Here is a 26,798-nt window from a genome sequence, read left to right as displayed (position 1 = left end):
TACTATAATCAGCGCAGTAGCAATACTCTACTTTGCATGCAGTGCACATAACTGTCAGATTCCATGCATACATTGTTACAGCAAGGTGGCTCAATTAGTTAATGACCTGCTATATTCTGCTAGTTAAATTAAAATCCAACTGTGCTTTCATTCTTTAGAGGTATGTAAATTGATTGCCACTATGAGTAATTCCAAGAGCGGCTATTAAAAAGCTCTGGGAAACAGAAATGTGGGCTCAAGTGTTTCAAAAATTATTCCTAACCCTCTTCTTGTCTGAGGATCTTAGGGAAGTGGCATTGAGGTAGAGACTAAAATCTCTTCTCTATGGGTTTTATTTTCCAGCAGAACCACACTATGAACTTTTTTGCTAGCTTTCAATATACATTTCCCAAGCCCATCAGTCTAACCGGTTTTCATTCAATTTCTTCATATTCTGGCTCAATAGGAATAGCGTTGCTTAATGCAGCAGTAAAGAATGCATGTTCATATAAACCCTTGTATGCTGACTTCTCGTGGTGATTTCCTGGCTGAATGAACGAGAGCCATTAGTCCAGGCACTGTAAATAACTCACTTCACATATAGCAAACTATGGGTTTGACTTGTGCTCTACTTTGTTAGTGCAGCCAACTCTAGTACATGAAGATAGACTATTTAAAAATTCACTGATATTTTTTTTAATTTCCTGACGTCCTTGACTTAATGCATGTACTCCTATTTTTCTTCTGATTTTAGTTATAGATGTATTTATTTTTGCTGATATCAAAACATTTTAATTTAATATTTTTCTATTACTCAAACTTAAAGTGGTGGTATTTGTGCTCTTTAATTGAAAGTAGAAAAATTGAGATTAAAATATGTAGAACTAACCGCGAGACTCTAGGATGGGGGTGAAATAGCATAGTTGGTGAGTAGCACATATCAAGTTGCAGCTCATTTCCTGAAGAAGAGTAGAGTCTAGTTTCTCATTATTGGAACTTTTTTAGGTATTTGTTTGGTTTAGGTGCGGGTCGAAAATGTGTGTTAAATTTGTTGAAATAAAGATGGTTAGGTTGTTTTCTCCACTCTTTGGGGGAAGAGTTCTTTAGGTTAGTGGCTATTCCACAAAATGATTGCTTAATGGCTACAGTTGTTTTGAAGGAGTGAATCCTTGTGCCCGTGGCACTGCTGACCTCCCGATGGTGTCCTTGGGTGTAATTGTGTGTCTCCTGCATATTGATCAATAGTAACCCCATACTCCACTAGCTATATACTTCCTGGTTCAAGTTAAACCTTATACAAGGTCAGGGAAATTAAGGACCCTTGGGAAAAATCCAATAACGTGTTAGGATCTCGAGGTGTCTGTGCTGATCTTTATCACTTGAGGAAGAGGAGCACGAGTTCAAAAATTAGTTTCTGAAGTCCATCCTCTGTTCCAACCTGTGTAGCATCCTGAGATGATCAAACATGTTGGTGGTTAATGCAAGATGCAGTAAGGCCAATAAGCAAATGTCTCCACCATTCAGGATGCAATAAATATCCAGGAATTTTAAAGTTACAGAATTCCTACCAAATCACACTTGAAACCCTGGTCGTTAGTTAGACAATATCTGTTAGTTGTCTGTTGACAATTGGGACACAACATCCATGTTCATTCCCTTCCGCAACTGTTGGGATTTTGTTAAATTGCTTGATTAGGGCTTCTGTACTTAGTTTCGTTTTTTATGGTTTTAAGATTTGCTTCTTTAACCTAATGAGCGCTACCGCGTTTTCCCGCTGTGCGCTGATAAATAAAAATTGGCCTGTTTATGACAAAGCCAGCTCGTCATGAGCGCAGCGCAGGTAACGCCCATGACGAGCTGGCTTTGTCATTAGCGTTGAAGTGGTTAATGGCCTACATACATTGATTTGCAGTTGATGCAATTTTTGGAGCATTGGAATATCCTCCTTACTAGTTGGACATGATCTGTCTGGATTTTGGAAAGGATCATCTTGAACAATTTCAAATGATAGTTCTCTTTACTCACCACCACATTAATTTGAGTTGAAGGAGAATTGTCAAAGGGTTCCCAAAGAGCATTGTCAAAGCATCTTACTGTTTGGGTTAGTATGAATTAAGAGGTGCCTTTTAGCCTATGCTCAATTAAGTTTCCACTTCTTAGAGCTACCTAGGCCTAAGAGGTTCTTTATCCACAGTAATATGCTCGAAAGAAGTGTGTGTTTTTTCTGCTCCTTTTCGTAATTGAAGAGACTGATTTTGAGAAAGCCTTTCAATGCTCTTACCATTTTTTTATGCTTTCGTCTTAAAACAAGGCTTTAATGAAATTTGTTTTAATTCCATGAGTGTGGGTAGCATGATTTTGGGAGGACAATTAACAGCTCAGGGCATCTGTTCCTTCTCTACCTATGTCTTTGTTTTAAACCGGTTAAGGTGCATATTGGTTTTAGTGTTTTGGGAAGTTATGCCAAGAGGTGGTAGGGCTATCGGTAGTGGGTTTAAAATGTGGTCCGTGTGATGTACTGTTGGGGTCAAACTAGGCACTGTGAGGGGTCAGGTTTGAGGGTGAGAGTGGTCTATGAGGGCCTATTTCAGCCGGTCAAAAGCGTTGAGAAAGCCGCCTGGCACAGAGTTCCTTTTGCGTTTATGGAGAGGTGTAAGTGGAATTGTCCCTCCCGGGGTCTTCCCTCCCAGGGAGGGGTGTAAAGCAACACACTTCACATTGCAGCAATTTTCTGTCTAGGGGAGCCACTGCCTGCAATATCGCTTTAGAAATAGAGGGATCCATGACTTTACAGAAATGATCATCAATTTGGAGGTAGGTCGCGCTTTCCTCTTCCTGATAAGTCTCCTCAACATCATTAATTCTGGAGTAAAACAGGGTTGTAAACACAAGGGTATAACAAGGTGAGCAGCGGTACTAGTGCTGGGATCTCCAGCGAGTCAGAGGGTTTCAGCAAGGTGGGGTTCTCCCAGCCCATTAATGCAGCCTGTGGGGCTAATAACGGGTTTGGCCCATCAGGACACCACGCACCCACAATAACTTACTGAGCAACTGGAGTAGCCTAGGCTGGTGTCCAAATGCTCTCAGACACAGAAATACCATAGGCGTTTCAAATACAGGCTCTCCGTGAGGGCGTAGTCGCTCCTGGCGTATTGGGCACCAGAAAGCACAGAATCTGATCACCCAGCTGGCCACGCTGTTCGCTTCGGATAGCTGAAGTTGTGCGCCGGCCGGGGTACAGTGAGACCCATTGAGTGCAATAATCAAAATACGTCTCCCTCAGGCACCGCAGCGCTTATAAAGTAACCAACAAACGGTAAGGCAGCATAGGGGTCCTGATACTTTGGGGCCGATTACGATGTCGGTCGGAAAGCCTCCGACCACCATCCTTGGTTTAAATTCCAACAGCCTTCTTACAAAGAAGGAGGTCGAAGTTTAAACTGGCCCGTCATTCCGGCTGGTTTCCATTGGGCTCAAGGAGCTTGTTGGCCAGTCAGAGGCAGCTCATAATCCCTTTAGGATGGCATTTACGTTGTCCGGATTATGTAGGTTTTAGGCAGGCTTTCCATGTCTTGCTTTCCGACATGGAAATGCAGTCGGAAAGCTAATTGGGGGGCCCATAGTAGGGCCTCCGTCCCTCAGCGCCCTCCTGTTGAGAGCTGTCAATCTCTCCACGCAGTGCAGGTATTCACAGAAACTCCCATCTCTCTATGGGAGCTTGTGCTACGGCCGGTTTCTGACCACAGCACAAGCTCCCACAGTGAAATGAGTTTGCGACCGCACCAGGTGAGGCCGCATCATAATAGGTGGGGGTGGAACCACAGACCTATGGTTGGTCGGTTCTCACACGAGACAGTTTTGCCCAATATTGTAATAGGCTCCTTAATGGTATTTTATTTTTCGTAATCTGCCATTATGTCAAGAAATGACAGATGAAAACGTATTTTCCTGTTTTTCTTCACTTGTTCAAAATTTAAACTAGTATTTTCTTTGAATAAACTGAGAGATCTTGTAAATTACCCCCTGCTGAATTATGTATTTTGACTAGTTTTTAAAGATGTATAGCTTTCCGGTTTCACCTATGGGTTTTATGTCCTCTGTTTACACCACAAACTGCAAGTATGTTGAAACTGCAAACAAATGGATTACCACTTAAAAGGATGCAGAAAATGTGTTAAAAGTAGGATAGATGGTGATATTAGCAATTGCTGATTCTATTTAGAAAAATAATGCTTGCTTGGTTATCACTTTCTATTAACAGTTTTTTTTCTTGATGTTTTGGTTACTTCGACGTAAATCAATTACTAACTGGGTACCTTTGGAATCCACAAAATATGAGGTGAAAAGGATGCACATTTGACCTGGGAACTTTGTTGTGGCACGAAGTTCTGAAGGCCTAATCATGTAGTGCCCCAAAGATCAAAATAAGGGCCCAGCGCTTTGGTTGAAAAAGCCTCTGTAGCTAACGGGTTTTTGCTGCTTACATTTAATGCAAATAATTATTGGGTTTATTTGTTGGAGACGTGTATGTTCTTGCCTGAAAATGGTTTCTTGAATGACTTCACAGAGAAACAAGGTCCAGAGCGAAAACGAATTAAGAAGGAGCCAGCCAATCGAAAGCCAGGATTACTGTTTGGAATGGGTCTGTCTGGAATCAGGGCAGGTTATCCTCTGTCAGAACGTCAGCAGGTTGCTCTGTTAATGCAGATGACTGCCGAAGAATCATTAAATAGCCCAGGTGAGTGTTACTTTTTTAACAAGTGTTTTATAACTTCTAATCTAATAATTTCAAATTGTTGTATGAAATATGTCTTCAGTTACTGGTTTTCTGCTCTAGTAAATGTATTAATTTTTAGACCAAAGCACACCTTTCAAAGTAATAATTTAACAGTATTATAAACTCTCGTACCCTTGTACTAGGGAGTTTAGACTGCATTCCACAAGGACATCCCAATTTTGTTTTTGTTGTCCACACTCAAAGGAGGATCTCTAACGTCTCTTGTGCAGCAAGCAGAGGTTGAAAGTCAAATCATGGGATCTTTTACATTTTGGAATTGGTCTGCTAAACATTTTAGGTAAGGTTTTGGGTCAGCATCTGGCATACTGAGTACTCTCACCGGTGATTGTGAAGACTGACTAAAATGTGTACATGATCACATAAAATCTAGTATAGAGGCACATTTTCAACTGTAGAATATCTCACAGGATATGTGTTAATGGTGTTTCATTGATCTGGAAACCATGACCAAAGCTTGTTTCTCGTTTCGCTTCGGATTTTAAGCTTCATTCCATCAGCTGGAGTACAAATGTTGTGGCAGCATATAAAACTCATGTAGTAACAAAACTATTAAGCTTTTCGGGCTTTCACCCACACAAGATGTGGGTGACTAACACTGGGGAGAGCCAACTGCAGCACGGAGTAGAACAGACCAGGAAGCGTAGTAGTTCTAATCTCCGACACAGGTTAGACTGGTACAGGTATCTGATGGAGACTTCTAGCCAAACAAACCTTATGAATAGTTAACATTTCTGCAGGTTTGGTAGTATTTTGTTTTTATGATATTTTTCGGGATATTTCATGGCATCTCTGGACCTTTTGATCCCTAGTATCATGTGCTTTCACCAGAGCATGTTAAGATTTAGTTTGGTTGAACATATTTTCCTCTGTGGATTGGAGATTCTCTGACTATCTACATTTGCTTTTGGAAAAATGTAACAATGATTATTGTAGTACTTATTTTCCTTTTCAAAGGGCAAGCCAAAGACTTAGTGAGCACGACCATAGTTGCAGCCCTATATTGAATTCGGCAGTCTGCTGAATGGGGTGTAAATGACCTTTAGAACACATCATGGTATTGAGATTTAATGAGAACTAGGTTGGTGAAAGCACGCCTGTTGTTGGGTCTGTTTGCAGCTTTTATTACCATCATTGAAAGTATGGACTCTTGGCTGAGGGAATGCAGTGCAGAGTTAAGGCTCGGGTATTTAAGATAGTTTCAGTTTTCCACAAAAGATATTAAAAAATCTCATTCTATTTCTGTCTCAGAAGTTGCCAGTGTTGTGCAGAATACCTCTGGGTTCAACTTTGCCACCTATTACCCAGTGTTAGCATGTTCCTGCTGATTACATTTCTTCATTTGGATTGCATGTTTTATTTATAACTGTGCATTTTATAGTTAATCATCTTTATACTAGATTTCGGGCTCTAATCCTGATTTGAAAATATTGCATAATGTTTTAGCACTTGGAGTAATGGATGAGGACTAATCTCTCCAGATAAGCTCTCAGATGAACTCCTCCCCTTGCAGTATCCCTTTCCTCAAATTTGGAGCCATCATCGTTGGGTAATTAACCCCATATAGTGAATGCCTAGACCACCTTTGGTCCTAGGAAGCTTGTTTCCATTCCAGGGACGGCATGGCTTGGCAGTTCGGGCTGGACTGTTCCCATGAGGCACAGGGTCAGACTGATTTGCATATGGCCATGTCTGAACTGTGGTGGCATAGTGGGCTAAACAACGGTGATGGATTAAACCCAGATCTTTTGACTGGGTGGGAGTGTTTGATTGGTTCAGATGCTCCGTCCATCACCACCCCCTTTTGAACCGCTTTGTACGCCATAAGTTGGCAGGGTATGCTCAGACGTGAGTCCCTTGCTCACTTTGCCACTGGATTCAAGCAAGCCTGGCTGAAGACGGCTGAAATGCCAGAAACTGGCCCTAGGAAGCTTGTTTCCGGTCCAGGGAAGGCATGGCTTGGCAGTTCGGGCTGGACTGTTCCCATGAGGAACAGGGTCAGACTGATTTGCATATGGCCAGGTCTGAACTGGGGTGGCAGAGTGGGCTAAAGAACGGGATGGATTAAACCCATATCTTTTGACTGGGTGTGAGTGTTTGATTGGTTCAGATGCTCCGTCCATCACCACTCCCTTTTGTACCCCTCAGAATTTAAAAGAATCTAAACATCCAGGAACAGATCACCTTTCATCCAGTTCTTTGCAAAGACTTAATTCTTCCTATTTCTCAGCAGTGAATTGTTTCTCTGTTTCTTAGTTGTCAGACTTCTGCCAACATACTGTGGGCTTTATCACCCATTTCAAATACCCTACCTCCGAGCACTAAGGGCACCCTTTCAAAGTCATACAATTGCATCACTTGAAGTTGTTCCCGTATCTTGGCAAACTGAAATCTACTAAAAGTTGGTGGTAATTTGCGAATTCTTAACCATAATTCGCTAGCCAAAAATGCTTCATACATAGCATTTAAGGAATCGCAAAATTGCGATTCCCTAAATGCTATCGCAAAATAAGGAATCGCACAACTTTGCAACTCCCTATTTTGGGAATGTTTCATACATCCCAGAACATGCAAAACGGCCGTTTGCTAGTCGCAAAGGCCGAAATTCTGCGAATTTCGGCCTTTGCAATTCAAAAACGGCTTGATACATATGGCCCTATGTGCTAGCTCAGCTTTTAACAATACATCCGTTTCCCTTCTAACCTCCCCACCACCCATCCCCTTCTTGCCAGTACTATCTGCTTTCATCGTGCAACTCATTTAAGGGCATTCCATAAAGTGTCTGAAAATGTCCAGTACATTATTCCGCTAGACTTCGCTTCATGAGCCAGATACTTGCCCAGTATCAACTTTGTCTTGCGGATGCCTGCCTCTTGCCATTAGTGTCACTTTTAATTGTGCATGGTCAGGAACGGAGTTAGATCCTCCATCCATTCTTGTTGCCCATTTCACTAACTGTAACAAGCTGTACACTTAATCTATTCTCTAGCAAATGTTCTGCACTTGAAAATAAAATTTGTAATCACATTTATCTGGGTGAATTTCTCTCCATTAAATAGTTAGTCCCATTAACTCTTAATGTATGGTGGACTAGTGGCGATACCACACATCTTAGTCACTGATCTGGCATGAAATATAGATCTGAACACTTAATTATGTTGATGAGCATCACCTCCCCTTAAAGTGTTTTATGTGGAGCCACAATTTCCACCTCTTGTCCACAGAGATAACGGAGTACCTCTTTCTTTTGGTAGGGTATTACAACTCTTTAAAATTCCAAATTAATACTTTGAGATAGTCTGTCTTCCACTGAGACGTATTCAGAGATTATCCATATAGCCACCGGAGTACCTGCTTGTGAACTAACAACATTTCTACTCCTCTCTCCCTTAAACCATCAGGGCATTCCTTATTTGTATTTTCTTTGCTATGTGTCCAAGAACTGATTTTGAGTAAGATAATTAAAGAGCACTTTCCCGAAGCAGTATCTTCACAGCTCTCTTCTGTGACCATCATCCCAACCAAACCTCTGTCCACCGGGCCTTCCTGGCTGTTCTGCATAATGAATACCCTTCAACATTTAATTACCTTTTTGCACTAAATCTAACATCTGCTGCCTCAGCTCATCTGATGGTCAAAGAGGGGTGCATTTGTTTGCTACAGCTAACCTACATAAGGCCTGGGTGTCCTTACAGTTCTCATTCAGCAGGGACTCTGTCCTCTTTCTTTTGGGCCACTGTCTCTTTATCAAGCATTATCACTTCGGTGGGGCATCTGTACTTATCTTCCCCAGTTCATGCCTGGAGCTTACACTATTTTTCTCCTTCCATCGGTATGTTGGATACTTTCAAACCATTGCCTTGCCTATTAGCATGGACACTCTGTTTATCCACTCAGAAGTGAATCATGCTTGGAAAAGTCCACCTGAATCGGTTATCAATCTTCATCAGTTTTCACCATCTGATAAAACAAACTCCTTTTTGTATGGGCTAGATCCGTAAGAGCAACACTTTGCTCCATTCAGAATAATTGAGCTTTTACATTGAGCACCTCCTTTGATGGCTTCCTTCTGTGATTGATGGAATTTAGAAGGGACGTTCTTCGAATGGCTAATTTTAGCTTTTTTCAGGGTCCCCCGATATTCTGTTTCACATTTTTTTAGATCAGGGATATGCACGAACTGAAAGTTCTCATGCTTTGATGTGTACCTACCCTTTTTCCACATTTTAGAATCTTATACTGTATCTCTCGTCTGATTTTGGAGAGCCTCACACTTAAATTAGGAAGCAAATGTTGGTATCTACTGATGCAAGACTGTGCTTCAATGACAGAGAATGAATACGTTTTATCCCTTTTCACAGCCCTTTAACCCATGTTGTCCATGTCCCTTTTCAGAGTGGTTCTGTAAACCTTTTTCTTTACCTGCTTCAGGTCCTGCTTCCACTTTTTCTCAAGTCCTGCTAGCTTTGCCTTCAGGTTTAATTTTTCTTCAGGTGTCTTCCCTATAGAGACCCTTTCCGTGGCCACCTTCCCCTTTATTAGGTCGAGCCTGAGTCCGCACGCATGCTCTGCTCTTCGAGACTTGTTGTGGTGGAGTATGTAAAAAGCCCCGCTCACTTTCCAAACATTTTTTTCCTTGGCTTGTGTCATTGTCCTTTGTAAACGCTGGCTTACGAGTTATTGTTAGGGCTGTTAGTCCCTCCTTGGTACTGCCTTGTCTGCAATTGTTAACACCATGGCGAATGGCCCCTTTACTTAGGAAGCGACACAGCATGTCTTATTTAGTTTGTAAGCACTCTTTTCTTTCATGGGTTTCTCCTACTGCTGCATTGTGTGCTTTCCCTGCCCGCTTTCATTTTCAAGCAGCCCCCCAGGACAATGGCGGCTGAGGTCTCACATTTAGGACAGTTTAAGCTATTACCATTGTAAATGAAAACAGCTTAAACTCTTGTAAATGCGAGATCTATTGTATTGCAAATGCTTGTTTGAATTTGAAAGCCTGTAGCTCCATTCCCCTCATTAGAATGCTCCTCACCAAATGCTAGCGCTGGGACTGTTTTGTCTCACTCTGAGGGAAGGTTTCACATTCTTATGTCACGCAGGGCTGTTTAATGTGGCCACATTCGTGCCAGACGGCCTACGAGATGCAATGTAAAAATAGTATTTTCTGCCTGCCTAGTATTTTCTCCTAGCAGTGGGACCCGGGCGGCAGCCCGGGTCCCACTGCTAGGAGCCGGGCTATGGGGTTGGCAGCAGGATGGACTGGAGCAGAGTGGGCACCATCTACGGCACCGCCGTCTGCCTCGAATCCCGGAAAGCGCTGTGGTGGCAGGTGAGTAAGGCTCTGGCAGCCAAAAACGACAAACTTCCACACCATTGCCTTACAATACTGCCGTACAAACCGTCCACTGTTATTGGGGGTCCGCTCCTTACAATTTTGTTCGAAATATAGGCTTAAGCCTGTGTTCCGCTATCTTGTCCATTTGCTTTAATCCCATACTGCCTTGTTTCAGCAGCCCAGCTCACTATTTCCGCTCCCCCTCCACTCCCCTATACGTTCAGACTCTCACCCCTTCCACTCACAGCTAATCTGCTGTGACGGTTTTCTTTTCTTCCTGTACTGTCTGCACAGCCCCTGTTATTGCCTTTAGTTCACTCAGGAAGACACACCTCACTACTTTTCTCTAACACATGTTTTTTTCGGTGCCTGTCCAGCGCGCAGCTTCTATAATACACTGCTTGAACCCGACCCTTGCGCAGTCCTCGGTGTGCTTAAATCCTTGCATTTTCCCCTTTTGCTTGATTTCTGTTCTGTGACTTATATCAATACTTAACTATGCTGGACTTCTCTAATAGCTTGTACGGCTCTGGGATGCACACTCCGGGATGATGGCTGCTGTGCTTAATCTCTTGTCTTACTACCTTTCATGCACTGTTTATTATTAGGCTTTCCCTTTATTTTTTGCATACCTATGCCTTTTTTATCTCCAAATTCGGATAATATAGTCATTGCAATTGTATTTATATAATGCTTACTACCCCTGCCGATGTTAGCTAACAAAATAAGTAAAACAAAGGGATGTATTTTTTAAAAAAATGACCTTGCTTGTGCACCTGTATTATTATGTTTCATTTCTTTAGATTGTGAATGGGGCTTGTTTCATCAGTTCTTTTACTACCTGAGAGGAGCTATGGCTGGAGCAGCCAGCGTTCGAAATGGGGAACCAGGGTGAGATCCCGGCTTTGGGTCAAGAACCGGTAACTCTGGCCAAATTGCATAAACTCCCCATGGCTAAAACTGTGTAACTTGCTTGGTTTCCTGATAAAGCAATTTAATGCCTTCAGTCTAATACCCTTGGTTAGTTTTTCCTAAATTCCAATTTGGCAGCGCTTGCCTTATGTAATTCCATTTCCGTCACGTGTACACCCTACCAGGTCTCCCGTATAAATAAGTCCTTCTCTTCCGATACCCCATGATGCTGCATTTCTTTTATAGGGCTGTTGACTTGCATCGAGGCATTTGTCTCTCTGTCTGTTTAAACAAAAAACTTCAAATATGGCCCTAAATGTTTCCTAGTTTACAACATGTACCTAAATGTCCCCCAGCCATTAAGAAGGCACCAGCCGGAAATAAAAATGGGTCTGCCCCAAACTATCGGTCTTTAAAAGCCACCAGCCTGACATGCAAGTGACTTTACAGAATCCCTTCGGGCTCCTGAGTTGAGACACTCAGCCCCATCCCCACAGCTCTTTCAGAGGGCCCGTCTGGTACAGGACTGTCAATTCTGTTTACTTCACCTGCCAGTTCGGACCTGATATTTTTGGCACTAAGTTAGCTTGGCATGTTAATGCTCCTAATGCAACGGTGCCTCCATCATCGACAATACTTTAATAGTCGACACCTCCACTGTCGACTACTTCATCGGTAGTTAATCCATCTATGGAATTGACTATCACGACAAGTAGAAAAAAGGCTATATAGCAAACCGGTATTATTATACCACCCTAATGCTATATGCAATTAAATTATTAGCGACCTTGTAAAATTCATAATTACTACAAAAATATATTTGAATTCAAAAACCATTTTATTTGTGTTAATATTTTTTTATGTAGGTTATAAATATTTTTTATCATTATTTGAACATCTTTTCAACATTAATATCATACAATTCCATATATTACATACAATCACATATATAACAAAAAAAGAAGAAAAAGAGAGGGGAGTGCTATACGATATATTCGGTCAGTTGGAAAATATAAAGGAGGCAATGCGGTGGAATACAACAACTACGCGCGTTTCGGCCAGTAGCCTTCATCAAGTGACCGTCATTCGCAGATTTTGAAACATGACAATGTGCAACACAAATAAGTATGGTATAAAGTGATGTTTCTATTTAATGATCCTCTTGGTTGCTAGTCATCAAAAAAGTATTCGGTTTTTACTTTAAATATTGTTTATTTACGTCACTGGGGTCTGTGGATATCGGCGCACTGGACAATATTCTGTCAGGAAATTTAAGCGCCTCTTGCTTTCAAAGATGTTTTTTTCCCCCTTTCAAGGTACACGCAAACAGATATCCCTTTAACTCTATAAAGGTGCCTTGTTTTAGATGCAGAAACCTCACTCTTTTATGTCGATGTTCCTTATTTCACTTATAGGTCGCTAACGTCAGTTTTAATGATTTTCAATCTGAAGTATATTTAATCGCGATTAGCCGTTATCTTGATATATTTATATTCGATTTTCTTTACTTGATTGTGGCTCTGCGTTAAACGGGGGTTCTCTTCCAGCGTCTGTATTGTCTTAGCGACCAGGTAATACCTGTTTATATATTCCCTACGAATAGCAAACCTAATAAAGTGTAGGGGTCCCCGTTTTCTAAAAATTGACTATCACGACACCATCACTGACAACTGTTTTTTCTACATCGACGGTATCTGTTTCACCGTCCATGAGGATTTTGTCGACTCCTCAACCAAAGAGTTAATGCCGGTTTTGTCCTCCAGATTCTTGTTGGTGATCCCGTCATCAGGAGAATTTGATCAAGATCCATCGTACATCTCCCCTTTGCCTCCTAGTCAATTTTTTGGGGAATCTGAAGATGATGGGCTGTTTAGTCCGGCCCGCAGCCTTTCACAACACAATGTAAAATTTCAGGAAGAGGAGTATTATGGGCCACATTATCAACCCATGGAGAGTTCACAGGTGTTGATGCCACGCCAGGAACCTATGATACAATTGCCTGTTGCATTGGTGCAGGATCTAACGGCTATGCTGCACAATTATCATGCACTTTTCCCTACAGCAGCAGCAACTGTGGAAAAAGAAAGGTCTCCTCCGCATGTTTTGGACTGTGCAACAGTCTCAGTGCCCCCTACTGAGTCACCAGATTCTGTACCTGTACCTGTGCCATAAGACCAGATGCCACAGGATGACGAAGAAGGTGAAATTCCTAAAACCCCTACTCTGCCTTCTCTGCCAGCTCCTCAAGCAATCGACTCTCCACCTGAAGATATTGGGGGCTTCCAAGCAATAATGGAAAGAGCGGCAAATGGTTTTCACCTCCCAATGCCTTTTAAACAGTCTGACTGATTTTTATATGATTTTAAGGGTCAGAATAGGAAATCTGTATGTTCAATTCCCATTATAGACCATATTTGGGCGGAAAATCATGAAAACCTCATATTCAGTGCCGGCAATCCTTCCCAGAATTGATAAATATAAAGCCCCTGACGATGCAAATGCATGCTTTGTGGGACAGCCTAGGCCAGATTCTGTTATTACCCAGGCTGCGCAGCGGGGGTCACGGAATCCTTCTGTACCCATTACTGCTCTGCCTGATAAGGATGGAAGAGGTTCACCATCATTGCTGGTACATCAGTGTGTGCCGCAAATTCCCTAGCAATCCTAGGAAGATATGACTGCCAAATGTGGTCTGATGTGGCATCATATCTTGATTTCTTTTTTTTTTTTACGTCTCTCCTACGCAGCGCGTGTGATGATTGAGGACGAAGAGGATGAGGGACCGTTTGGAATAGCTCACCATCCTGAGCTCCACATCAAGTGTCAAGATGGTGATGATGAGGAAGATTATCAGGAACAAAAATATCAGGGGGAACTTATGGTTCCACACCATAGGGTTTATCGTAGGGAGTCTCGAGTGAGATGAGCCACCTACCTCCTACTCTCATACAGGATCTGCAAGCCATGCTGGCGGATTACCGGCAGAGGTTTCAATCAATCGATCGATAACTTTATTTCGGTCACATCGGACCATAAAAGTGCAAGGTAAAATACATAAATACGAAAACAATTAAAATGAATAAATAACATGAAACAATACAAGGACATTCATGATCATATATGTACATTAATGGCAAAGTTAAAACTAATCACTTGTCCAACCCATTATAAAATCAAGTTCACATATAATATAGTCATCGACAATAATCATTAGGTTTTGTACAAAGTATTTTTATTACTGTCCTATTTGCTAGTAAACGACATGAGGAAGACTGCCCATCCTGAATTGCATGTATAATTTCCTCGCCAATGATGGATAAATCAAGTCTAAGAAGTCTTCCTTTCTGTAATCTTCTTTTACTCTGAGAAACTCAATTGTCAATCTTCCAACTGTGGAGTTCTCATGGAGAGACAATGAATTATAATGGCTATAGTGGCGAACCATGTCAACCCTGGTTATTGCTGGGCATGCTACATCTGGTGTTTCCCAGAGCTCGGGCAGTCCAATCCTGCTGCTTATTACCTCATAAAGGTTTAAACACAGTGTTTTCTTACACCTCTTATTTACAACAAGGGGTGGTGAGGGACAGAGTCTCTGAATTAAGCAGAATACTCTCACCCTGTCAAGAGATCAGGGCTAGATACAACACCGTTTTTTAGCTCACTGCACCATCCCAGTTTCAGAACCTGGCTGTATGCAAATTAGTCTGTTCCTGTCCCAGTGCATGATGGGAACAGGGCAAACCAAACTACAAAAGCCAATTCTTACACTGGGAAGGAAACAAGCTTCCGGGGACCGGTTTCTGGCATTACAGCCGTCTTCGGCCCGGCTTGCTTGAATCCTGATGGTGCAATGAGCAAGGGACTCATGTCTGAGTATACCCTTCCACGCTTATGGTGGACAAAAATATTTACAACAAGGGGTGGTGAGGGACAGAGTCTCTGAATTAAGCAGAATACTCACCCTGTCAAGAGATCAGGGCTAGATCCAACACCGTTTTTTAGCTCACTGCACCATCCCAGTTTCAGAACCTGGCTGTATGCAAATTAGTCTGTTCCTGTCCCAGTGCATGATGGGAACAGGGCAAACCAAACTACAAAATCCAATTCTTACACTGGGAAGGAAACAAGCTTCCGGGGACCGGTTTCTGGCATTACAGCCGTCTTAGGCCCGGCTTGCTTGAATCCTGATGGTGCAATGAGCAAGGGACTCATGTCTGAGTATACCCTTCCACGCTTAGGGAACTGGGTGAGAGTACTCTGCTTAATTCAGAGACTCTGTCCATCACCACCCCTTGTTGTAAATAATTTTGTCCACCCTAAGCGTGGAAGGGTATACTCAGATGTGAGTCCCTTGCTCATTGCACCATCAGGATTCAAGCAAGCCGGGCCGAAGACGGCTGAAATGCCAGAAACCGGTCCCCGGAAGCTTGTTTCCTTCCCAGTGTAAGAATTGGCTTTTGTAGTCTGGTCTGCCCTGTTCCCATGATGCACTGGGCCAGGGACAGACTAATTTGCATACAGCCGGGTTCTGAAACTGCAATGAGCTAAAAAACGGTGTTGGATCCAGCCCTGATCTCTTGACTGGGTGAGAGTACTCTGCTTAATTCAGAGACTCTGTCCATCACCACCCCTTGTTGTAAATAATTTTGTCCACCCTAAGCGTGGAAGGGTATACTCAGATGTGAGTCCCTTGCTCATTGCACCATCAGGATTCAAGCAAGCCGGGCCAAAGACGGCTGAAATGCCAGAAACCGGTCCCCGGAAGCTTGTTTCCTTCCCAGTGTAAGAATTGGCTTTTGTAGTCTAGTATGCCCTGTTCCCATGATGCACTGGGCCAGGGGCAGACTAATTTGCATACAGCCGGGTTCTGAAACTGGGATGGTGCAATGAGCTAAAAAACGGTGTTGGATCCAGCCCTGATCTCTTGACTGGGTGAGTGTACTCTGCTTAATTCAGAGACTCTGTCCATCACCACCCCTTGTTGTAAATAATTTTGTCCACCCTAAGCGTGGAAGGGTATACTCTGATGTGAGTCCCTTGCTCATTGCACCATCAGGATTCAAGCAAGCCGGGCCGAAGACGGCTGAAATGCCAGAAACCGGTCCCCGGAGGCTTGTTTCCTTCCCAGTGTAAGAATTGGCTTTTGTAGTCTGGTCTGCCCTGTTCCCATGATGCACTGGGCCAGGGACAGACTAATTTGCATACAGCCGGGTTCTGAAACTGGGATGGTGCAATGAGCTAAAAAACGGTGTTGGATCCAGCCCTGATCTCTTGACTGGGTGAGAGTACTCTGCTTAATTCAGAGACTCTGTCCATCACCACCCCTTGTTGTAAATAATTTTGTCCACCCTAAGCGTGGAAGGTATACTCAGATGTGAGTCCCTTGCTCATTGCACCATCAGGATTCAAGCAAGCCGGGCTGAAGACGGCTGAAATGCCAGAAACCGGTCCCCGGAAGCTTGTTTCCTTCCCAGTGTAAGAATTGGCTTTTGTAGTCTGGTCTGCCCTGTTCCCATGATGCACTGGGCCAGGGACAGACTAATTTGCATACAGCCGGGTTCTGAAACTGGGATGGTGCAATGAGCTAAAAAACGGTGTTGGATCCAGCCCTGATCTCTTGACTGGGTGAGAGTACTCTGCTTAATTCAGAGACTCTGTCCATCACCACCCCTTGTTGTAAATAATTTTGTCCACCCTAAGCGTGGAAGGGTATACTCAGATGTGAGTCCCTTGCTCATTGCACCATCAGGATTCAAGCAAGCCGGGCCGAAGACGGCTGAAATGCCAGAAACCGGTCCCCGGAAGCTTGTTTCCTTCCCAGTGTAAGAATTGGCTTTTGTAGTCTGGTCTGCCCTGTTCCCATGATGCACTGGGCCAGGGACAGACTAATTTGCATACAGCCGGGTTCTGAAACTGGGATGGTGCAATGAGCTAAAAAACGGTGTTGGATCCAGCCCTCATCTCTTGACTGGATGAGAGTACTCTGCTTAATTCAGAGACTCTGTCCATCACCACCCCTTGTTTTAAATAATTCTTACACCTCTTAGCAGCCCAAACCTCCCTAAATTCATTTCTATAAGACGCTAATTCAGGGACTGACCATAATCTTCTCCAGTACGTAAGTGGCCGTAATGCCACTTCCTCCTCAATTGGGAGTAGCCCTAGGTCCATACGGAGGGGGACTAGTGGAGTGCTAACTGGAAGTCCTAACAAATTCTTCATGAATGTATGCTCTACCTTCATGAGGTTAATAGGCTTTTGGTGCCCCCAGAGTTCCGCCCCATACATCGTGGCCGCCCTGGCCTGTAGTTTGTAAATTTAGATGACAGGGGCAGCTGGCTTGAACTCAGACACTCTGTGCATTTTCTGTATCCCCCCGCCACTTGGGTTAACTTTAGAGCTACCATTGCTAACTGGGTATCCCATTCCAGGTGTTCCGAAAGGGTAATGCCCAGATACTCGAAAGTCTTCACTCTCTCCAGGGGAGTACCGTCCAAAAGCGGGTTTGGGCGGGTCAACCTAGGAGGGTTGAAGATCATAAATTTAGTTTTAGTTAAATTTATCTCTAGGCCTCACAATGCATAAAAATCGGCAAAGCCGTCCAGGGTGCGTTGGATCCCCGTTGCAGTCTTGGACAACAACAGAGTGTCATCCGCGAACATCAACGTGGGCACCCTACCTGATACTAGCCTCGGGGCATCGATGTCCTTGACCCCAAGTAGGTGATCTATGAGCCCATTAATATATAGGCAAAATAATGTGGGGGCCAGGACACAGCCCTGGCGCACCCCCTGTTTCACCGGGAAGCGAGCTGACATTTCTCCATGCTTCCCGCACCTAACTTGTGCATACGTCTCCGCGTGGAGCCTCATTAGCACTTACAGAAGATATGGTGGGATGCCAAGATCACACAATACACTCCACAGTTTTTCCCTAGGGACCAGATCAAACGCAGACTTCAGGTCAACAAAGATGAGGTAGAGGCTGCCACCCTCCACACTCACCGTTTTCCAGTATAAGACCTGAAGTCTGAAAATCTGGTCAATAGTCGATGTACTCGTCCTAAAGCCAGCCTGGAAACGACTCAAAATCTAATTTTCCTCAATCCAAACCTGTACTCTATCTAAAATAATCTGTCCCATCAATTTTTGAGTAATATGTATCAGGCTGATGGGCCTCTAATTGGACGGTAAAAGAGGACAACCTTTTTTGTGGATTGGGACTATCTCTGCGCCACGCCAGGTGTTTGGCGGGTCCTTGCCCTTTAGGATAGTATTAAACAGAAAGCACAGGTATAGTGCCCAAAGTTTTGGTGCTGACCAGAATAGATCCCCTGGGAGCTTGTCTAAACCTGGCGCCCTATTTGGTAGTAATTTAACGATGGCTGATTCTACCTCACGGGAGTAATCGCCCAAACCCCCTCAAATCGGTACTCGTGGAGGAGGCTTGTAATCGAAGTTGAAATACCGTCATCGCCCGCGTTTGCATACAGAGCTCCAAAGTGTGCTTCCCAAACTGCTGGGGCTATGTTGGGTTCTATTGCTGGTCTGCACTCCCTCCCCTCAGAGCTAACTATTGCCAAAAATGATTTCAGGTCGTTAGTCTTGAGGGTAGTTCGAAGTTCCTCCCATTTATCAGCTTCCCACTCTTTCTTTTCCAAACAGGTGACCCGCTTATACTTAAGCTGGCAAAGCTTGATACTCGACTTATCCTTAGCCTTTACAGCATTCAGCAAATCTGCTTTAACTTTGCGGCAATTGGCATTGTACCACGGATGGACTAGGGCAAATTTAACCCTATTTCTTCCTTGCGGTTAGAACACATCAAACAGTTTGGAGGTCAACTGTTTGTGTATTTCTAAAGGCCTGTCACCCATCCCTGTTTGCATGTCTGTTGACCCGACCTCCCCCATTTCACTTAGGTATGGCACAACCTGCTGGTAAATGACCCGCCCGGGTATGGACTTCCTGCCCTTCCCCACCTTAACGGTAGTAATTACTTCAGGGGGTTGCAAAGCAACTAAAATATAAAAACAGAGGTAACCAAAACGGTCTAATGTTCCAACATACGGGTACTGACCTTCGTGTGTAGGTTGAATTGAAGATGTAAAGGGGGGGGGCCGTCCTGTGCTCAAACGGCTCCCCGCTTCGCCCGGCACGCGCCCCGCGAGCCTTCAAGTAGCGCTGTGGGCGGGAGAATCTGCAAGCCCAGGTGTGTGGCGTGAGTGGGCTTCTGGTCCGTGTAGTGCCCCAAGCACGGCAGGCAGAGAAAGCACAAAAGTCTGGCGCCGAGCGGCTCCCGCGAAGCGGGGGCCGCGAGCCTTCAAGTAGCGCTGTGGGCGGGCGAATCTGCAAGCCCAGGTGTGTGACGTGAGTGGGCTCCTGGTCCGTGTAGTCCCCCAAGCACGGCAGGCAGACAAAGCACAAAAGTCTGGCCGCGAGCCTTCAGGTAGCGCTGGGGGCGCGAGAATCTGCAAGCCCAGGTGTGTGGCGTGAGTGGGCTCCTGGTCCATGTAGTCCCCCAAGCACGGCAGGCAGAGAAAGCACAAAAGTCTGGCTGCGAGCGGCACCTACGAAGCGGGGGCCGCGAGCCTTCAAGTAGCGCTGTGGGTGGGAGAATCTGCAAGCCCAGGTGTGTGGCGTGAGTGGGCTTCTGGTCCGTGTAGTCCCCCAAGCACGGCAGGCAGAGAAAGCACAAAAGTCTGGTGCCGAGCGGCTCCCGCGAAGCGGGGGCCGCGAGCCTTCAAGTAGCGCTGTGGGCGGGCGAATCTGCAAGCCCAGGTGTGTGACGTGAGTGGGCTCCTGGTCTGTGTAGTCCCCCAAGCACGGCAGGCAGAGAAAGCACAAAAGTCTGGCCGCGAGCCTTCAGGTAGCGGTGGGGGCGGGAGAATCTGCAAGCCCAGGTGTGTGGCGTGAGTGGGCTCCTGGACCATGTAGTCCCCCAAGCACGGCAGGCAGAGAAAGCACAAAAGTCTGGCTGCGAGCGGCTCCCGCGAAGCGGGGGCCGCGAGCCTTCAAGTAGCGCTGTGGGCGGGGGAATCTGCAAGTCCTGGTGTGTGGCGTGAGTGGGCTCCTGGTCCGTGTAGTCCCCCAAGCACGGGAGGCAGAGAAAGCACAAAAGTCTGGCTGCGAGCGGCTCCCGCGATCCTTCAAGTAGCGCTGTGGGCGGGAGAATCTGCAAGCCCAGGTGTTTGACGTGAGTGGGCTCCTGGTCCGTGTAGTCCCTCAAGTACGGCAGGCAGAGAAAGCACAAAAGTCTGGCTTCGAGCGGCCCCCGGCCTTCAAGAAGAGCTGTGGGTGGGAGAATCTGCAAGCCCAGGTGTGTGGCATGAGTGGGCTCCTGGTCCGTGTAGTCCCCCAAGCACGGCAGGCAGAGAAAGCACAAAAGTCTGGCTGCGAGCGGCACACCGGCAGAGGTTCCCCCCACAGCCGGCTGTTCCAGAAAATCAACCTCTACCTGTGGTGGTTCCTGATCCTTTACCTCAACCTGAGGTTCCTGCTGCAGGGCCTCAGCCTCCAGGCCCTCCTCAGGGACAAGACACTACTTCCTCTGAAAATGAGGTTGAAGAGGGCGAACTTCCAGATGCCCATACTACGGATCCTTGAGACGAATACATAATACCAATGCCTTCTCCGCCGCTTCCTCTACCATCTGATTTACCCCTAGAGGATATCACAATTTAATGCAGCGAGCGGCAGCCAGATTCCAATTGCCTGTCACAGTTAAACAGACGGAATGCTTCCTACATTAGTTTAGTGAAGAGTCCAGGAAGATCACGAGAGCTGTTCCTATCATTGACTACATCTGGAACGAAGGGGTTAAAATAATGATGCCTGCATCTATTCGAGCAGTGCTCCCCCGTATAGAAAAAAATATATTGTGCTCCTGCTAACAGCCCATCTTGTTTGATTGGCCATCCTCGACCAGATTCGGTCATTTCTCAAACTGCCCAACAGAGATCTAAAAACCCGGCAACACCCATTACTACCCCGCCTGACAAGGAAGGGCGTCGTCATGACCTTATAGACAAAAAATCCTCTACCATGGCAGCAGCTTCCATTAGAGCAGCTAATTCCCTAGCAATAATCAGACATTATGACCGCCAAATGTGGTCATATATGGCTGGCCTTATTGAACTTATTCCTGAAGTCCGGATACAGGAAGCAAGAAAAATCTTGTTGGAGGGAGAACGTGCTGCATCTGAAACCATAGATTGCGCACTGGACATTGTTAATACTAATTTTCGCCAGCTTGCAGGTGCAGCCATACTCCGACGTCAGGGTTGGCTTAAAGCTACCACTTTCAGGCCTAAAGTCCAGACAAAGATTTTAGACATGGCCTATCACGGCGAATAGTTGTAGTGAGGATCTTTCAGAGGCGCAAAAGGACGTGGTTTTTTACTCAAGAGGAGGATACCAGAACCAACAAAACAGGCAGTACCGACCCCAGTATAGACACTTACAGCCAGTCCTCTTACCGGCAATCCAACATAGCTGGTTTCTCTCGTCAGGATGGTGGAAAACAATCACAAAATCAAGGTTGAGACAACAGGAAACCGTGATCTCCGCTGGGCGCCAACCAAATCAACTCCCATTCCTGTGGGCGCGAAAATGTCAGCATTTGTGGACAAGTGGCAAGAAATTACTTCAGATCAATGGGTTCTAGACCTAGTAACCAACGGACATACCCTAGAATTTATCAAAAAGCCACGTACTTCTCCGCCCAAGGGAACCTCTACCCCCGCCCCCCCTAGTCTTCACTTATTATTCAAAGAAGCCTTAACAATGCTCCTCAAGAATGCAATAGAGAAAGTTCCATCACATCAGAAACTAACAGGTTTCTATTCTCGTTTTTTCCTGATCAAAAAGAAATTGGGGGGGAATGGCGACCGATTCTAGACCTTCGCAAACTAAACAAGTAACTCAAAAAACTACGTTTTCGGAATGTCACGCTTTCAGAGATTCTAGGTTGTCTAAACGAGGGAGACTTTGGCTTCTCTGGATATAGAAGACTCATACTTCCACATTCCAATCCACATCGCAAATATCTCCGCTTCACTGTGGCTGGCTCCCACTATCAGTTCAAAGTGCTCCCGTTTGGACTAAAATCGGCGCCGATGAATTTCACAAAGTGCTTGGCACCTGTGGCGGCAGCTTTAAGATCTCAGGGAATCCAAGTATTTCCGTATTTAGACGATTGGCTGATCAAAGGTCCTTCGGAATACGCAGTCAAGGTTGCCACAACTACGTCTCTTCATCTCTTCAATTCTCTGGGGCTGTCTGTCAATGAAAGCAAATCAGTTACGCCCGATGCAAGTCCTTCCGTTTCTGGGAGCGCTACCGGTTACAATCCAGTGCAAAAGCATTCTCATCTCGCGAACCGCAAGTACGACTTCAAAAGCTGGCAACTCTAATTCCTAGAAAAAAGTAAGTTTCTGTCCGGATGTTTGCTTCGCTGCTGGGGATGTGCTCTTCAGCAAAACATCTCATCCCCTTAGCAACAGTCAGAATGAGACCTCTTCAAGAGGAACTGCACTTTCAGTGGCAACAAGCCATAGGTTCATTCGACGATACCCTCAGTTGCACCACGCATGAGAAACACTCTCAATTGGTGGTCGCAGATGAAGAACCTAGCACATGGTGTCACATTCATTCAGGGTATTCCAGACTTTGTTTTGATGACAGATGCCTCCATGGAGGGATGGGGAAGCCCTCTACAATATTTACAAATACAAGGAAAATGGTCCCAGGTGCACAAGAAACAGCATATTAACAGTCTGTAATTACGAGCGGTCTTTCTGTCCCTACAAGCTTTCCTTCCAAGAATTGCGGGTTCATCAGTGCTGGTCTGCACCGACAACACCACCAGCATGTTTTACGTAAACAAGCAAGGAGGGACAAGATCAGCAACTTTGTTGCGAGAGGCTCAAGAATTGTGGGAATGGGTCACACTCCATAACATAACCCTGAGAGCCGAACACGTCCGGGGTCTCCACAATACCCTTGCGGACACACTGAGCAGATCACAATCGAACTGCCCCAAATGGGAACTAGAGCAGCACCAAGTGAACAGTGTTCCACACTTGGGGCAAACAAACGCTGGATTTATTCGCAACGAGAGAGAACAAGAAATGCCGATATTACGCCAGCAGGTTCCCTCAACAGGGCTCAAGTGGGAATGCCATGTCCATGCGATGGTCAGGAATTTGTGCTTACGCTTTTCCCCCCAATACCGCTATTCCCAAGAGTAATCCGCAAGATGAAGCTGAAGGGTTGCCGTCTGATCCTGATTGCACCCAGGTGGCCACAGCAGTACTGGTTCCAAGAACTTCTGTTACTATCTCAAAAGGAACCGATTTGCCTTCTTCCAACGCCCAGGATGTTGTCAAGGGACAAAGATCAGGTAGTTCACCCGGACCTACAGTCTCTACATTTACACGCATGGCTCCTGATTTCTTAGAATTCAAGGACCTTAACATTTCACAAGACTGTTGTGAAATCTTGACACAATCTAGAGCACTATCAAGACTTATGGTCTAAAATTGAAGCGTTTTTGCTGTTGGTGTGAGGCGAATAATTTCCCCCCGGATCAAGCTCCTGGAGATCTGGACTTACCTTTTCATCGGTCAAGGTCCATCTAGCTGCACTCTCCAGATTCAGAAAGGGTGTTAAGCTTCCTTCTCTGTTCATCTTTATTGGTCAAACAAATAATGAAAGGGCTTTTCGGAGCCTTCCCTCCAGTACGGCCTCCACCGCCGGAGTGGGAACTCAACACTGTCCTAATGCAGTTAATGAAACATCCATTTGAGCCGATCCACAAAGCCGACCTCAAATTCTTCACGTGGAAAGTCTCACTGCTGTTGGCTCTAACGTCCGCGAGAAGAGTGAGTGAAATCCAAGCCTTCACTATCAAGGAACCATTTCTACATTTCACTCAGGACTACGTAACCCTTCGGACTAATCCTACATTCATCCCCAAAGTACCGTCACAGTTTCACTTGAATGAGCTGTTGAGATTAAGAACTTCCTTTCCGAATCCATCCACTCCAGTGGAAAGAGCTTTGCACTCTCTTGATTATAAACGTTGTTTAAAAATCTACCTACCAAAAACAAAGGACATCAGACGATACGACCAACTGTTTGTGGCTTATGGCCAAGCAGCACTCGGAAATGCAGTCTCGAAAGCCACAATTGTCAGATGGCTGGCATCTACAATTCATTTCTGTCATGACAAGGCCAACAAACATTTGCTGAGGAAAGCCAAAGCCCATTCTACAAGAACGATGGCAGAATCTACAGCTCTGTTTGCTGGAGTGACTCTGGAAAATATCTTTCGTGCTGATACATGGAAGAATGTCCACACGTTCACGAAGCATTACTGTCTTCAATCTACACACCAAGATGATGCAGCGGTCAAACAGGCTGTCCTTCGCCATCTTTTTCTTTGAGGTCAGACTCTGGTACCTTTTGCTCTTTAAATGAAATGAAATGAAAAATGAAATGAAATCAGATTTGTATAGCGCTACTAAGCCCAATGGGCGTAGAGGCGCCTAACCAAAAAGAGCTAGCTGGAGCAAATATACTCTCTTACTGGTAGGCCTTGATAAAGCACCAAGTTTTGAGCGCTTTTTTAAAGAGGGGCAGCGACGGTTGTGCCTTAATCTCCATTGGGAGGGCATTCCACAACCGAGGGGCAACGATGGAAAATGCTCTGCTGCCCCATCTGACCGTCCTTGCGCAGGGAACTACAAGCAAATTCATCTCCGAGGACCTGAGAGTCCTACTGGGAACATAGCGAGTTAAAAGGGAGCCCAAAGGGTCCAAAGGACCAGCTGAAAGAGCTCTATAGGCCAGGCACAAAAGCTTAAATGAGATCCTCTGTTGGATGGGAAGCCAGTGCAGACTCTTCCTGGCCATTGTAGCAGAGGATGTATTGGGTAGAGCCAGAACAAATCTCGCAGCCGCGTTCTGCACGACCTGAAGGCGCTGGATGAGGCCCTTATTGGAATCTGCAGAAAGTGCATTACAGTAGTCCAGCCTGGAACACACTAATGCAACCACCGTCTGCTTACGTGCCTGGGGAGAAAGATAGTGAAGGATTCTTTTAAGGATCTTGATGACCCCCCAGCAAGTGGCCACCGTTCTATTGACCTGGAGAGTCATGGACAGAGATGTGTCAAATATAACGCCGAGATTCCTGGCCGATTGGGAGGGAGAGGGGCAGATTCCCAGAGATGGAGGCCACCACTCGCTAGACCAGATGTCCTGGTCTTTGCCAAAGACCAGGATCTCTGTTTTATCGCCGTTCAACTTTAGGGAGTTTTGAATCATCCACTCCGCGACTGTCTGCTTACAAGTCCTAAAGTTGACAGCGGATGTAGTAACAGAGTGAGCGAGAGACACCATGATTTGGGTGTCATCGGCGTATGACACAACCTCCATCCCCTGCGATTTTACTAACCTAGCAAGGGGGGCCACATAGATGTTAAATAGGGTCGGACTCAAGGCCGACCCCTGTGGCACCCCATATTGCAAGGATTTAGCAGGGGAGAGGAACTCTCCGAACATGACTCTCTGCTCTCTTAGATGTAAAAAAGAGTGCAGAAGGCTCAAGGCCGACCCCGCAATCCCTGCCTCCCTCAGACGAGATATTAAAGTAGAGGGAGACAGGGTATCAAACGCTGCTGTGAGGTCAAGTAAGACCAGCACAGTGGTTTGGCCCAGATCTACCTTCAGGCGGATGTTATTCACCACCATAGTAAGTGTCGATTCAGTACTATGGGATTTTCTAAATCCATGCTGGGAGCCATCTAAGAACCCCGAGGAATCCAGGAAAGTAGATAGATGAAAATTCAAATGTGATTCGAGCATTTTTGCTGGGGCAGGTAGCAAGGATATGGGTCTGAAATTTTTAAGCTGTTCGGGGTCCAAGGTGGGCTTTTTTAGAAGGGGCTTCACTATCGCCTTTTTCCAGACCGAAGGGAAGGTACCCTGAGCCATGGCCCCATTCATCACTTCGAGTAGAGGTGGCAGAAGAGTGTCCCTACATTCCTTCAGAACCTTCAAAGGACAGGGGTCCAAAGGGGAAGCCGACTTTGTCCTATCTAACAGGAGATCAAGCCCATCAAGGGAGAGCGGCAGAAAATGAGTGAGGGTCTTGGTGGGGTCTCCCGACCAAGACTCTAAATTGGCTAGAGTTAGGGAGGAAGAATCCCCCAAAGTGTTCCTCTGAGTTTCCAAAGCGAGATATATATCCTCGATTTTTTTATGGAAAAACTCTGAGATATTGTTGCACAGCTCCTGAGAGCCCACAACTGGATCAGGCACTTGAAGGGAACATAGCGAGTCCACAATTTTAAAAAGTTCCCTGGGCAAGGTGAGGGATGTAGTGAGATTTGAGAAAAACTCCTGCTTTTCCTTAATTACTCTATCCTTATATTCTCGCAACAGGCGTTTGTGTGCCTCTCTTTCAGTAGGGTCCCAGGCTTTCCTCCATCTTCTCTCCTGTCTCCTGCAACTCTGTCTCAGAAGTCTTAACGGCTCCGTGAACTAGCGGGCTGAAGGTTTACGCCGCGCCGAGTAACGAAGAGATGCGGGGGCTAGCTCATCAACAGCTTTAGTGATGGCGTTAGCAAGCTCTAGGGCCGCCTCACCAGCTTCTCTCGAAGAGGAGTGCTCACTAGATCTTATATAAGGAGCAAGGGCTTCATTCGTGATATTCCTATAGCTCCTTTTGGGACCTCTACTGATAGCACCCCCCTCGGCAGAGATG

The 26,798-nt window shown here is 45.4% G+C and overlaps 1 protein-coding gene across 5 annotated transcripts in view; it reads left to right on the top strand.

The window, feature by feature from the left end:
• ANKRD11 (ankyrin repeat domain 11) overlaps window positions 1–26,798 on the top strand; it is a 1,187,914-nt gene that overhangs the window by 796,563 nt on the left and 364,553 nt on the right. For all 5 annotated transcript variants that reach the window (XM_078671259.1, XM_078671260.1, XM_078671262.1 and 2 more), the window contains one exon: window positions 4,547–4,717. In XM_078671259.1, the coding sequence (XP_078527385.1) occupies window positions 4,547–4,717 (171 nt within the window). The remainder of the gene's footprint in view (window positions 1–4,546; window positions 4,718–26,798) is intronic.

The sequence above is a fragment of the Lissotriton helveticus genome, chromosome 12 (assembly GCF_964261635.1).
Source record: "Lissotriton helveticus chromosome 12, aLisHel1.1, whole genome shotgun sequence".
NCBI classification, from domain to species: domain Eukaryota; kingdom Metazoa; phylum Chordata; class Amphibia; order Caudata; family Salamandridae; genus Lissotriton; species Lissotriton helveticus.
Note: the sequence above shows the minus strand (reverse complement) of the source record. Positions and strands in the feature narration are given on the sequence as shown.